Genomic DNA, 15,670 nt, shown 5'->3' on the forward strand with positions numbered 1-15,670 from the left:
CATTGACTATCACGTGATCCATTGACTCCACATTGACTATCACGTGATCCATTGACTCCACATTGACTATCACGTGATCCATTGACTCCACATTGACTATCACGTGATCCATTGACGCCACATTGACTATCACGTGATCCATTGACGCCACATTGACTATCACGTGATCCATTGACTCCACATTGACTGTCACGTGGTTCATTGACTCTAAGCTTCCACAAAGGAGGTAAATTGTAAATGTCAACAGGACAATCTTAGTTCAAATTTCTCCCAGTTTCCATGTTTGGGGAGAAAAACAAAACCCAAAGGGGCATGAAAGGCTGTAAGAAGCAGGAACACACCGAGTCATTTGGGGCAGAGGTGAGGTAGAGAGAGGGAGGGTTGCTGGGACAGAGACTGAGCCACATCAGACCAGAGCCCACGGTTGCTGAATACAGTGAAACTCTCAATGGATTCCTAGAGCTCTGGGCAGGGGAAAGCCCTGCTGCTGCAAACGTGTAATATTTCAATTATTTCTCCAAGATGGCCAGAAAAATGACAGGAGGTTTCAGTCTCTCTGGGGGAGGGAGAAAGACAATTAGGCAACAGACAGCCTTAATGTTCTGTAACCTGCAGGCAGGCTCCCCTCCAAACAGCTCGTCAGTGTCCAAATCAAACAGATATTCCAGGCAAGAATAAACAGCGTAAATATGCAGATTATATTTTATGGGCGTTAACACAGGATAAAGCAGCTCAGAAGCTCACAGACCAGGAAGCCAACAGAGGCAGGTAGCCAGAACCGGCCACAGAAAAATAAGCTCTCACGATTTGCTGAACTTGAAAGCATCTTTCCGTTTTGTTCCTTTTCATACAGGTCATTGAAAACGCTGAAAGCAAAACAAAACCTGGACATGGCGAGCCACTGACAACTGTTTAAACTAGGACACCCTTCACAGCTAGACAGCACGTGAAAGTATTTGGAATATTGTATATTTGCCTAACCTCTGGTTCCACACTAGACTAAACACTATGGCTCAAAGGAAAACTCCAAGACAAATGTATGTGATCATCTCAAGTATCTAGAGCAAGGCAAAGCATGCCTCTTCCTGAGGGTAATGTCCCGTAGTTCGGGCGGCATCTGCCATTGTACATGGAGGACCGCTGGGGTTTTCAACAAAGGTTCTTGTACTTGGTAAACCTTTAGGAAACATGCATTGATTTCAGAGGTCTGCAAAGACTTGGAAATATCAGCCCAGCTAGAAGGCATGGAAACTGACTCCTTCTCTGGAGAAGGCTCACCGATTTTATCATATATTCAAAGACATTTGTAATCCAGAAAAGGTGAAGAAACACTGTTAAGAAAAAAATAAACAATCTTATAAAAAAAAGAGTCCCCTACTGGTGATGTTACAAGGAACATTTTTCAGCCAAGGAAACAGCATACATATTTCAGGGAAGTACAAAAAGTTATTTCAAGGGTCAAAATGTTAAGGTGCCCTGTTTTTGTTTTTGTTTTTAACTTGAACTCATAGTTTTTCTTGGGCTCGAGTTTATTAGGAGTTGACTGACCTTTATGAAGATCAAAACATTTTATAGACATATGCTCTTTTAAGAAAAAAGAAACATCATTCAAAGTCCTCTCTTTCATTCTAAAGATGCTGCATTTTATGCCAGATCTTGCCCTTTTATTTTATTAAGACATTTGGCAAAAAGTATGAGACTAGAAACAAATGGTTCATGTTTTATAAAACTAAGGTAGTTAGGAGAAATTTTGAGTACCATTTTAAGGTCTAAGTAAGGACTAGGTTTTTAAATTAATCCTTTTCGTTTCTTCTCGTATTTTCTGGAACCCCAGGCCCTTTGGACAGAGTCAAACTCAAATGCCCTGGTACACTGTACTGGACATGGTTCTACGGGTACCAATGAGAAAGCCATTAAACTTCTACTCAAAGAACATGAACTGGTTTTGTAGCAAAAGATGAGTGCCAGGGTATACATTTATTAATGTGTTAAGCTTAAATGAAATATTTAAGGTTGGGCTACCTCCCTTTAGTGGACTTTTGAGCCCCTGGATGAGAGGATGCTGATACCCCTGGTATGTCTGAAATGCCATTTCTGAGGCATGTGGTCAAACGGGCATGAAATATATGGCAGTTCATAAACCTTAGTGCACGTGGGAGCTGTGAAACCTGCCCCCCAGTCTGCTCAGTTTCCCTCTCTCATTTTGAAGGTAGGAGATGAGTAAGGTGATTTGGTACATTTATAGGTCCTCTTTGATGGAGCTCCTAGAGATCAGGGAACAAGACTTACTCATTTCCTATCTTCTAGCATCACGCTCACCACAAGGGAGGTGACCAAAAATGTATGCATGTTCTATGAATAATGCAGTGATTTAGCATGTGAACATCATCACCTGTTCAAATGATTTCTATACTCATTGTGTGCATCCATGGGGGGACCTGTGACATGATCCAGACTCCCTCGACTCGCACAATTCAGCAAGTGGCATATGCCAAAGACTGGCTTTAATTCTGGGCGAATGTGTGATGCTGCGTTGCCTTGTAAACAAACTTGTATCATGACTTTCATCCGTAAGGAATGTAGGCTGACTCCAATGTAAGATTAAAATTGGTCCAGTTACGAATTTATTCAAGGATGACTACCGTTCCTTTAAGAAGACAAAAGGGAGAGTTCAACTGTTTAAGGTCCAGGGAATGGAACCAGAAAGCATAAAAGACTGGGAAGAGTTGACTGCCTACATTTTGCCCAGCTCCTGCCAAATATTCCTCCTGGCCTGGTTTGGAGGGAGTAGGGAAGCACAGTGTCAGCCTCCAGTCTTCAAGAACGGACACTTTTTTAAATTTGTTTTTGTTTTTTGGTTTGTTTTAAAGCAATGGGCTATTCCTGCAAGTGTCAGTAGAGAGAACTATTAGCAGAGAGTCACTAGAACATAAATAATTGACAGTTAATTAAGCCCATCATCTCCTTGCCTAAAGAGAGGGTTTAGTTGTTTTTTTCAAATCTTGTATCTTTTTTATTTATTTATTTTTTTTAAGTAATCCTTACATCCACCATGGGGCTCAGATTCAGGACCCTGAGATCAAGAGCTGGATGCTTGACCCACAGGGCCAGCCAGGTGCCCCCAGGGTTTAGTTTCTACAAAGACAACAGCAACACTTGTTTAAGACACAAAAATTTCTTTTAAACCATCACTGAGGCAGTTTCCTAGTCTTTCTTGACAACATATTCTCAACCTTCTCTAGCCAATTTTATTTATATTTTTTGCTATGATTTTTAGACCCTTCCTGTTTTTGTTTTTTGGGTTTTTTGTTTTGTTTTTTGGTAGGACTAGGATGAAACTTGGGAAACTTGGGAAACCTCTTCTCAAATAGTTTCATTGTTAAGTTTGATCTTTTCTCCCTTGGCCTACTTAAACTGTTTCTTCAACATCCTTCTTACAACATATTTCCTAGATATTTGGTTATTTTCCCATTTCTCTTTAGGAAGATCCTACTTAAATATTTTCAAGCACATTCCATTGAACCAAGAATAGAGTACACATACACATCCTGAAAATTCCTCTCTTAAAACTGTATTCTTTCCAAATCAGTGGCATAAGGACCATAAGCAAAACTTAAAATGTGGGAATAAAGATGAATATTTTGTTTGTGAAACTCCAATTGTGCTATCTAACTCAACAGCCAAAAAAAAAAAAAAAAAAAAAAAGCAGAGGTGGCATTTTTATTTTTAAAATTGTTGTAATGGTTGTCTTTTTTTTTTTTTTTTTTTTTTTTATCTTTTTTTAAAATGGTTTTTTTTTTTTTTTTTTTTTGCTTCCGTCATTAAAGAAAAAAAATTGTGTTCATCCTTTAATCCCTGCAGAACATTAAACAAAGAGGCAACCTTAGTGTGTTCTTGGTTTCCATCTTTCTAAGAGGTGCTCACTGATTAGGTGAAAGAATGTAAGAGAATCCTACCAAAAAACCTAGGTCCTTGTCCTCATTCTGCCACTGGAGAGTTCAACGACCTTGGCCAAGAGCTTTCTATATCCACATCAATTTCCTCATTCATAAAGTGGGGTAACTATATCTGCCCTCCCTTCTTCACTCAGTAGTGGCAAAGGATCCAGCAAAGCAAAACCCACTGGAAAGCTCAGGACGGAGACACTGTATGACATCACCTTTAATTACTCATTGTTGATAGAATAGCTTAACAAGACCACTAAAAAAAATCCAAGATAGAAACAACAACACAGCATTATTCACAATAGCCAAGAGATCAGAAGCAACCCAAAGGGCTATTGACCGATGAATGGATAAAGAAAATACAGCATATTTGTGGATGGAACTAGAGGGTATTATGCTTAGTGAAATAAGTCAGAGAAAGACAATTTTCATATGATCTCCCTGGTAGGAGGAAGTTGAGAGGCAACATGGGGAGCTTGGGGGTTAGGAGAAGAATCAATGAAACAAGATGGGATCGGGAAGGAGACAAACCATAAGAGACTCAATCTCACAAAACAAACTGAGGGTTGCGGGGAGGGTAGGGAGAGGGTGGTGGGGTTATGGACATTGGGGAAGGTATGTGCTATGAAGTGTGTAAACTTGGCAATTCACAGACCTGTTCCCCTGGGGCTAATAATACATTATATGTTAATAGAAAATACAGTATATTTATAGAACTGAATCTTATTCAGTCTTAAAAAAAAAAAAAAAAGCAAATTCTGGCACCTGCTTAGACATGAACTTTGAGGATATCATGCTGAGTAAAGTAAGCCAGTCAGCAAAGGACAAATACTGTATGATTCCATTCATCTGAGGTACCTAGAGTAGCCAAAATCATGAAAAGTAAAATGGTGGTTGTCAAGGGCTGGGGGAGAGAGGATAAGGAGCTGCTGTCTGTTGTCCAATAAGTATAGAAATCTCATTTTTGCAAGATGAAAAAGTTCTAGAGATCTGTTACGCAACGATGGGAACACAGTTAACACTACTGCACTGTACTCATCAAAACGGTGAAGAAGGTAAAAACAAAAGAAAAAAACCTTTCATGTGGTTAGTTCACAGAAATTGGAACTAAGTAGGATTTAAACAAAATTAAACCGAAAGGACAGCCTTTGTGGGAGCCCTGGGTTAGCAATCAATCCTGCCAACCTTAGAATGCATGCGGCAGGTTAGCCAAGGTTGTGCTCCAAGGAGACATTCACATAACAATGGGGGCATCAGTAATCCCACCAGCCCCCCTGTGTCTTCCAGCCCTTCCCCTCCCCCCAACCAGAACTGAGGGTCACCTGGTCAGGACCCTCGAAGCACCACCTGGCCATGCTGCTGCTCCTTTAACACTTACCACATGAGGGTGCTCAGCCAGTGACACACACATCGGGCATCATCACTAGACCCTGGGTTTCTTGAGGGAGAAACCACATCTAACACATCTTTGATTTCCTTTCTTCTAGCTCCCAGCTCAACAGCATAATCACCCATCAAATGTTCACTAATGGAATAAATTCTACTGTTTCCCAGTTTCTGTCATCTTTCATTTAGCTGTTGGGGGCCCAACTCAAGAGTGGAGCAGGAGGATGACAACTTTAAGCAGCCTGGAAAGGTCTTTCTGTGTTCCCCCATTCAAATCGGGCAAAGAAAAAGGAGAAAAATCATGTATTTATAGCTGTGTTTATAATGATACAACAAAGATGTTCAGTTACAGCTCTCAAAGGAAAAAGAAAAAAAAAAAAAGCTTGAGCTGCAAAGTTTATAATAATCCTTCCCAATCCATTTATGGCTCTGAAATAGCCAGAAGTCTGTATTATGTTAACAGTCCTTATAAGGGTTCTTGCACAAGAGGGTAGTTTTAAATGTGGGCAAATTTCAGCCCTCTAGAACCTGTGAAGAAAACCATAAACCACTCAAAGAGTGCTGAATTAGATAATCAGGCGCTCTTTAAAACCTATAACCCTTAGCCATACTCCTAGGTACACTGTCAAGATAAATATAACCATAATGATATAGAAGGCAATATGTAATTTTATTCCTAAAATACTCAGGTGTTAGAAGATGTGAGCAGAGCACAGGGGCAGGTTAGCTCGCTCTTGATGAAGGTAGGAATCCGTCCAGTGAGATGAAGCACAGAGAACACCTTTACTCTGAAGGGGCTCAAAGTCCAGTTCGGGAGACAGGACGTGGGCCCCGGTCACGGGCTGGAGGGGATGCCACCTGACCTGATGCGGCGAGCTGCTGTAAAGGTCCCGTGATCGAGGACATGCCCGTGACTCCCCATGCAGGGCTGCTGAAGCCACTGGACCTACAGATTGGCCACACAGCACTCACCACTAAGTTAGAAAGGAGTCATTTGAATACGACAGCCGCCAAATAGTATACAGTGTTCACTAAAGAGAAATGGAAAGAGTGGTTTCTTAACTTTTCATACAGACTCCCCAGCGGACGCTGAACTGGAGGGCGGGAGCTATGGGTACCAGTGGTTCCAGACGGGAACCCTGCGTTTGACACATACCATGTATCAGCTCACACAACAATCACTACTGCAACCACAACCTCACAGGCAGCTCGCCGAAAGGTCAGGCAACCCGTCCATGGCAGAGACGGAATCGGAGTCCGGGCAGCCCCGAGCTGGGAGGCCGTGACACAGACCGCAAGACTGGAGGCTCCAGAAATACTCCCTATCTGACCCCTTACAGAAGAAAATTGCCAACCCTCCGTCTAACTTAGGAGGATGAAGTTAACCTTGACAGAGGTCGGAACACGCAGAGAAGAAAGGGTTTCAAAGAAAAAGTGGAGAGCTCAATTTTAAATGGTGTGGTGGAGGGGGAGGGCGCAGAACGGATCAGGAGGCCAGAGAGAAGAGGACGTGACATCATTAACACCAGGGAGAGAGGTTGGGGCAGAGCTGCAGATGGAAAGCAGGAGCTGTAGGAAGTGCAAGATAGGAAGGGGAAAGACAGCAGTGGTTTAAAAGTCCTTGTGGAGCGGCACCTGGGGGGCTCAAGTGAAACATACACGGGAGTCCCAGTGTGTCAGATGAATGGAGGGAGCCGCCTTGACTGATTCTAGAAGGAATGCACAGAACACAACCTGCCGGGGCCCCCCTCTGCCTCTGCAGCAGCTCCTGAGGAACCCAACGGTTTGAAAGCCAATGGCATGCCTAACGCCATGAAAGCCACAGGGTCGAGGTCCGAGCACGGAGCACATGGCTGGATGGACTTCCATGAATGCAGCAGCGAAAGAGACGGAAAAGGAGCCAGAGGAGAAGCAGCAACAGGCTTGTGTTGTAGGCAGAAAGGGGACTTGGTAGGGAAGAAGAACGAGGGGAGGCTTACAGAGAAGTCAAGGGAACACTGGATGAAACGTCGGTTGGCTTCATGAGGTCATGGGAGAGGTTAGTCACTATCAGTAGAGACCGAAAGGAGTTTCAGAGAGCTGGGGAAGAAACGAGAAACTGGAAATGGGGACGAAACCTGCTCTGCGGAAGGTTGGCACTAACAGGAAGGGCAAGACGGGAAGGAAGACAGGTGCTTCTGTTAGAAGGTAAGGAGGTAGCTCTTTTTCCAGAAGGGGAAGGGAGAAAAAGATGGGAGACTCTGCAGAAAAAGGCTGCAACCAGTCACCAGCCGAATCCAGGTCCTGGGGTCATCCCCTTGCACAGAGTCTCCGGCCTTAGCCATGTGGTGTGCTGTCACCAACGAGGCCTCAGCAAACAGGACACAGAAAGGATGCGAGTATTTCCCAGTGGGGCTTGCGCTCACTCACTCGGTGTGCTTGTAGCCCTTAAACCAGCAGGAGAAGGAGCCAACCGGCCTGCGGAGGCCTGAGAAACCCACACTAGAGGAGGAAAAGGAACCCCGCAAGCTCAGAGATGCCAACCTCCACACCTGCAGGAGGCCATCCCAGAACACCTGGTCACCAGGCAACCTGCCAACAGGCCAGCAATGCACAGAAGAGAACGGGGACCAGAGGAAAAATGGTGGGGGCTTTAAGGTGACAAGATTTGCTCTGTGGCTAAAGCTAGTGGAGAGAACAAAGAAGGACTTTTTCGGATATCAAAGACAGTCCAGGCCCCCATCCAATGCTGTATGTACTTCATGGTCATAACCGCTCAAAAGTATTTCAAAATGCTCTGAAGATACAGAGCTTTGCATTTCTACTTTCCAAGTGTCTGTTGAACAGAGATCCTGCAACAGATGTTGTCGTTACTGTTGTTACTGTTAACTGTCACCTACCAAGTATGATGAGCAGGATTAAAAGCACCAGTGTTCAGGGTTATACCTCCCCAGTCACATGCATGAGTTTTTGTTTTCTTACAGGTAGGAAAAAAAGGCAATCTAAGCTAATGTGTATTTAAATTAACCCAAGCTACTGGAGATCTGACCTTTTAGCCAGTCTCCTACTTCTATTTGGAAGGTAATTGCTAGGAGCCAAGGAGAGCTGACCATTTTTCCATGCAAAAACTGAAAGGCAGCATTGAGATCAATGATGGGAAAAGGAGTTTAGCCTAAAATATCGTCCTAAGAAGGTCTACCATGTGTCTTCTATGATGAGCACTTTCTGCTAGGTTTTTACCCATGAAACATGGTGTTTTCCTATAAGCAGCTTTCTCATTTAATACCTGCCATATGTTTTCTGGATTCGAATAGTCTCTCTGATAGGTTTGAGAAAGTATGTAATACAGGCATATACATACGCTTTGTCCTTACCTCCCAGAGAAGTTACCCACTCAGACACGTTTCTAAAAACATGTTTAACATTTTGGGAATTAAAAGGTCATCTTCAGGCTGAAGGTGAATACACATATTCATGTTTTTTTTTTTTTTTCTTTCTTCTGAAAAGACTGGTTCAGGGAGGATTTCTAATTGGGTCAGATTCTCCCACTGTCTAAGGCTTTTATGGATGAAGACAATAGGAGAAACACATTTTCTCTTTTATATACAATATGTTTACTGATGACTATGGGGGAATAAAACATGGTCAAATGAACATATGCTTCTTCCTAAAAATATTTTTTTTTTTGAGAAAGTATAAACCCACAGACAAAAAGAACAGGAAATGAGAGGAGAGTCGACAAAAATGTAGACTATAGAAAGTGACAGTGGCAGTTAACAAAGTAGAAAGCGTGAGAACACCAAGTACCGAGAGGCTGGAGACTCGAGTCTGAGAACATGAACCAGACAAAAGGAAAGACGTCCCCCTCCAGTCCACCTATAAAAGATGAGCAGCCAAGAAGCTTTGCTATTGCACTTAGAACTTCCAGTGGGCTTTATACGTATTTAAGAGCAAGACCCTGTAGACTGCCAAAAAGCACATCTCTGAAGACAGTCTCCAGTATGTAAACATAAGACCAAATTTTAAAAGTTTGAAGAAGTACAGAAAAATTAAAATGAATAGCTCATGGGATGTAAGAGAAAATAGTACAGCAATGGAATAAGAACAGTGAAGCTACAAAAGAGGAGAGAAGAAAGCTCTTGGGAATCAGAAATTGTCAAATCTAAACATTTCAATGGGTGGGTTTGAAGGTAAAATGGAGAGAGACTAGACAGTAAAACAGAGAGACAGAAAAGAATCCAAAGAAAGCTCTCATCAAACTAGAAAATCCAGAAAAGAAGAATATACACTGGGGAAAATGATCAAAATAAAAATCGGTCCCTTTCCAGAAGTGAAGTGACTGGCCCTTTATAATGAATGTTCATATGAAAAGCCGGGCACGATAAACGAGAGATGCACCAAGGCAAAATTTTAAAATACCAAAAGCAGAGCAGTCCTTGACATACTGCAGAAAATTAAAAAACAAAACCCTCAAAACCCCAATGACGTTGGTCAGCATATCAACAATGCTGGAAGGCAGAAACACCAAAATCACATTTTTTTAAGTTCCAAAGAAGAATCGCCATCATACCTGAATATTGTTACTAGCCAAACTAGGAATTAAATGTGAGGCTAGAATTAAGATATTTGCAAGTTGGCATGATCTCCAAAAAAACAAAAGCAAAAACAAAAACAAAAACAAAAAAACAAAACAAAAAAAACAAACAACTTTCTCTAGAAGTTTCCATGTTTTCTTGCTGCCAGCCATTTCCTATGTTGGCATTCGCTTACATTACTTATTAGGCCACTGGCCACTTTTCTATTTTTCAACCGAACTCTTGTGTCCATTCTGCAACGGCTTTCTGTTCCCGCCAGTAGGGGGCAGTCTTCCCACCCTGACGCTCCTGACTCCCCTACAGTATTTCTACTCTACAAGCAAGATCTAAGGCCAAGACTTTTCTCCCCAAACAAACAGGAGAAGCTTTCTGCAGTCTGCTTATTTCTTTTCTGTGGCTCCTGCCTTGTAGCCTGTGTACTCACCAACGGTGCCTAATACAATTTCCCCACCAAGGTGCTATGCACCAATGAGAGAACAGTCAATTTAAAATTTCACGTTAATCCATTCTACTAAGAAGACTGCACTGAGCCTACTTCAAGTCTGTGCCAATCCCTTCCACATTCGGACTTCCTAACTCAGAGTCTCTGCACCTCGAGCAGAAGGCCATCAGTTCTGGGGAGTAAGAGTGAAAAGAAAAAAGTTCCTCTTTCAATTAACCAAAAAAAAAAAAAAAAGAAAAAGATGGTCCGATGACCCAGCAATTTCACTCCTAGATATATACGAATGAGAAATGGAAACATATGTTCATGCAAAAACTTGTACGCGAATGTTCATCACAGCATTATTCACAATAGCTCAAAGTGGAAACAAACCAGATGTCCACAGAATGATAACGGATAAATATATACATACAATGGAATATTACTGGGCAAAAAACAGGACTGAGGTACTGACATATACTGTAGCAGGGTGAACTCGGAAAACATCCCTAAATGAAGGTAGCCAGTCGCAACAGACCACCTACTGCACGATTCCATTTATATGTGAGATCTACAGAGACAGAAAGTTGGAGAGTGGCTAGGACTAGGGGGCTTGGGAAAAAGGCGCTCAGGTGCTAGCTCAGAACACGGGATTTCTTTAAGGGGCAATGAAAATGTTCCAAAGTTGATCGTAATGATGGTTGCACACCTCTGTGAATATTCCCCAAGCCACCAAATTGTATATTTCAAACGCGTGAATGAATTACACCCCACTAAAGAGGCCTTTCAAAAAAGATCACTGTGGGAGTAAATTAAGTCCATGTATTACTTGTCTGGAAGGCAAAAAAAAAAAAAAAAATCAAAGAGCACCAGCTTAAATAAGGCAAGATTTGCAGAGAACGGCAAAATCAAGTCAGCTGATTTTTCTTTGTCTGAAAATTAATACATAATTTGTTCACCGTAGAGTTTCCCAGTTGAAGGGAAACCATCATGAAAAGTACTGGCTTTTACTGGAATCACGGAGCGCCTGGTTAGAGAACCTTTTGCAGGTCACTGAATTTCCAAAGGCAACATCTCTAGCTGTACTCCTCGCCCCATCGCCTTCTGTCACAGACCCGTTCTTGAGGGCAATGAACGGGTCAGGTTGTTCTCACTTAAAGAGGGCCAGGATCTGAAAAGGCTGCTGCGGTTTATTCCAGGCTCTTTCCCAGGGATCTCACCGCACGTGATGGGCGGGGGCAGGGAGATGCAGCGCCCACTGAGCGAGTCTGCCTGCCGGGGGGGGGGGGGGGGAATGCTATCCATAAGGATTACAACAGAAGTGTGGGAAACTTTCGATTCTTCCAAGATGGTCGTGCGAAGTGTTTTCGACGCTCTAAAATTAAACGATGAATTCATGTATTTTTAAACTTTAAAAGCTTCCTTTCAAAATAGGGCCCACAAAGTCGTACTGACAGAAAGGCCTGGTGGGAGGGGAAGGGAGAAAATAAGCTAATGAGGGGCACCTGGTGGCGGATTCCGTCAGAAGGGCCCGCGACTCTTGATCTCAGGGTCGTGAGTTCAAGCCTCACGCTGCATGCGGAGATTACTTAAGAATAATTTTTTTTTTTTTTAATTTAAAGATTATACTTATTCATTTGACAGAGAGAGAGAGAGAGAGAGAGAGAGCACAAGTAGGCAGAGCAGCAGGCAGAGGGAGAGTGAGAAGCAGGATCCCCGAAGAACAGGGAGCCCGAGGCTCTCCTATCCCCGGGCCCTGGGATCATGACCTGAGCCGAAGCAGAGGTTTAACAACTGAGCCACCCAGGCACTCCAAGAATAAAATCTTTAAAAATAAAAATAAAAATAAAAATAAGCTAATGAAAAAGCCATCTCCAACCCCTTTTTTGCATTTCTTCTTCAGAGGTCCTGGAATTAATAAACCAGTCCTACCAAGCCAGGAGTTTCACATAAAGCACACTTAAATCCTAGTCCTTCCAGGGTCTTTCAGAATATATTCAAATTGTCACCTATCGAAGTGTAACTCATTTGAATACATCAAAGGTTTAAGACAGGGACCTAATGGGGCACCTGGGTGGGGCAGTTGTTTAAGTGTCCCACTCTTGGTTTCAACCTAGGTCAGGATCTCTGGGTCATGAGATCGAGCCCTGTGTCCAGCTCCTCCTTAAGCCCTGAGTCTGCTTAAGACTCTTTCTGCCTTCCCCTCCGTACCCCCTGCTCCTGCTCTCTCTAAAATAGATAAATCTTTAAAAACAAAAACCCCAAAACCCCAAAACCCTAATTTTAAGGAAGAAAAATGGATGTCAATAAACCATTTTCATTAAACAGAAAACGTTTTGATTGTTTTGCCTTGGTTTTTAAATTATCTTCGTTTTTCTTTCATCTTCTAAGTTATTTGTAATGATAAACTTTTTAGTTTGTATGACAAGTAACATGAACCTGGTTTGATTTGGGAAACAGGATTTTGGTCCATGCTGGTTAAAAGATATTTAAAATTTCTACACAGTTGGGTCATTTTAACTGAGGACTTACAACACACGGTTATGGACAAAAACTCCCCAACCAGATAACTAAAAACTTTGAAAACCAAACCTATAAGACAGTGGGTTGTACGATCATGTGATACGAATCTGAGAAACTGGTTAATTTTGGTATATGAAAATCACATGAATAAATTAGTGCAAATAAAACACTTATTTCTGGAACACAGACTGTTATTTTTTTTCCCAGACTCTTCTTTGCACCCCGATACAAAATACAAGGATTCAGATTCTCAATCTCGACATATATTAGCTACACTGCAAACATGTGGCAATGAACTTCACTAGGCACACCTCTGTTGTTTTTCTCCATTAATTTTATATTTTTTTAATTGTGTAAAAACGTTTCACAAGCGATCTATCCTTTTAACATATGAAGTGCTACATACAGTTGTGCTAAGTCTAGGCACCACGTTGTACAACAGATCTCTCGAATTTATTCATCTTGCATAACTGCAACTTTCTGTTGATTAGCAACTCGCCACTTCCTCCTCCTCCTCCTCTTCCTCCTCTTCCCAGCCCCTGGCAACCACCGTGCCACTCTGCTTCTAGGAGTGTGACTGCTTTAGATGCCTCCTCTAAGTGGAATCACACGGGGTTCATCCCTCTGTGATTGGCTTATTTCATGGAGCATTATGTCCTCCAGCTACATCCTCAGTGTCTCCCCAAAACGTTTTAAATGGGGGACACCTGGGAGAGATTAGTTGATGGCAACCGGGCCACACCTAGCTTTATCAGCTCCCCGCTCCTGCTGTTTATGACTTGTCTTGCAGTCAAGATGGTGTCAGATCTGGAAATGACTGCCCTGCCCGCATGAGGTGAGAACACTGTTTTGATGTATGGAAAGACTGCTTTTTTAAAAGTCAAGGCCTCCTGGCTGTTCCTCCGCAAACTACTTTGGCAGCTGTGCTAGAGGCCATGAATATTACATAAGGGCCCTCCATGCATTCCAGCCAGAATCTCCAAGTCACAATTCCCATAGCAACACACAGAGATTTTACTCATCTCGGAAGAAGCAACCAGCAAGAGTGTCTAATGCCACCCCTGATTTTTTTTTAAGCAAGATCAACACAGTACTTCTTCTTTTTCCAAAGCAATATATATATATATATATATATATATATATATATATATAATTTTTTTTTCCCAAAAGAAAACCAACCACCATGCGAAATGGGTTCATTTCCAAGCTACCCAGATCCCAAGGGTATCCCCAAGACTCCGTAAACTTGAACGACAATCTATGCTTTTAGAAAAAGCTGCCATTCGAATGACTGCATGGGAAAAAGAATTCACATCGTTATAATTAGTGAAACGAACCCACTGTCTTGGTTAATACTGTACTTACAGATCTTATCTCTGATTTCCAGTCCCTCTTCCATAGATACACACTTCATTTTAAGAACAGGTTCCAAGGGAAGGAACACTTTTAACTGATAAAATCTTTTATGGCTTATTTTTGAAAAGCATTACGCAACCTATTTTTTCAGTATAAGAAAATACTACTATAGAACATCTATGGAGTAAAATTTGGGGGAGAGACTGTTCAAGCCTATGAAAATACACATCGTCTTGAAGAAAGTTGTTTTTCTGGGCAGAGGAATGGTTTACTGGAAAAATGAAGTGAAATCGTTCTGTTACCAGAAGCAGATTTTTCCCCTTTGTTTATCTGGGCATCCTTTTCTGTGTGTCTAAATAAAATATCCACCTACAGAAACGAGTTGGTTGGATTATAAAACGAGATAAAAGCCAGGACCACTCTTATCTATCACCCTGCCTTTTTCTATCAAGGAAATCAAACACACTCCCTTTCTTGCACTTGTTTAAAATCAGACAATGACACACTGTAAGAGTCCAAACATATGCTTTAAAGGAAACTTCCACAGGTGGCCCATCTCAGACCCGGCACGACTGGCAAAGAAAGACCTTGGCAGGAGAGAAATGGTTTTACCTTTGCTTTTTCCAGCTGGGCCTGGGCCTGTCGCTCTGCTTCTCTGCGCACTGCCTCCCGATCTTCCTCCAAAGAAACATCTGAATCGGATGGACGGCTGGTGTAGGAGTCTGCCGAACCCTTGAGAGAAAAATTTGCATTTTAAAACAGATCCCATCTATGATGTTTGCATTGGAAAAGTCTCATTGACACAGCAGTTAGCTTCCTCGACTCTGCTATAAATTCCTGAAAAGAGGAGAAAATAATCCATTTTGTGGCGAGCCATCTAGAAACATCATGCTCTCCTTTGCAGACCATTCCCTGGGATAGTTGCGCCTACCAAGTTACCATTCCTTCCCCAGGCTGAGGGTTCCAAGGACTATGCTTTCTGGAAGCCTGAACAAGTTCCTTTAGAATTAAACCGGCTCCGTGGTGCAGTGCCCAGCTGAAGGGCATAGAGGGGTTTCAAGGGTGGCTTCAAGAAGAGACGACAGGCTAAATCAAGGATTTACATCGGGGAAGAAGATAACGACTAACTAAAATCATAAAAGAAAGCCTGACGAGTTATAAACTTCAATTCTCTGCCGCGACTCCCCTTTTAACATTAAGCATCCTTCGGTACCTTTCCATTCACCTGATACCTTCACTGACAAAACTGTAAGACAACAGCAGCCGGCTTCACTCCATTCTCAAGCAACACATTTTTTTTTTTTCCATAGCTTTAAACAGACATTTAATAAACGCCGCCTAAAGAAAACACCTGCCCGGGATAGCTTCTCTGGCAACAAATAACAACATAGGAAAAGGAGCTCAGACAATTACAGGACTCTCCCTGCTCCCTCTCCTGCGATCAGGCTCAGATTACTAAATCACGG

General features: G+C 42.3%; 1 protein-coding gene across 7 annotated transcripts in view; it reads right to left on the reverse strand.

Annotated features, from left to right (window-relative positions):
* CACNB2 (calcium voltage-gated channel auxiliary subunit beta 2) overlaps positions 1-15,670 on the reverse strand; it is a 378,781-nt gene that overhangs the window by 104,716 nt on the left and 258,395 nt on the right. For all 7 annotated transcript variants that reach the window (XM_059404225.1, XM_059404229.1, XM_059404224.1 and 4 more), the window contains one exon: positions 14,817-14,936. In XM_059404225.1, the coding sequence (XP_059260208.1) occupies positions 14,817-14,936 (120 nt within the window). The remainder of the gene's footprint in view (positions 1-14,816; positions 14,937-15,670) is intronic.

This window comes from Mustela nigripes, chromosome 6, assembly GCF_022355385.1.
Source record: "Mustela nigripes isolate SB6536 chromosome 6, MUSNIG.SB6536, whole genome shotgun sequence".
Taxonomy (NCBI): Eukaryota; Metazoa; Chordata; class Mammalia; order Carnivora; family Mustelidae; genus Mustela; species Mustela nigripes.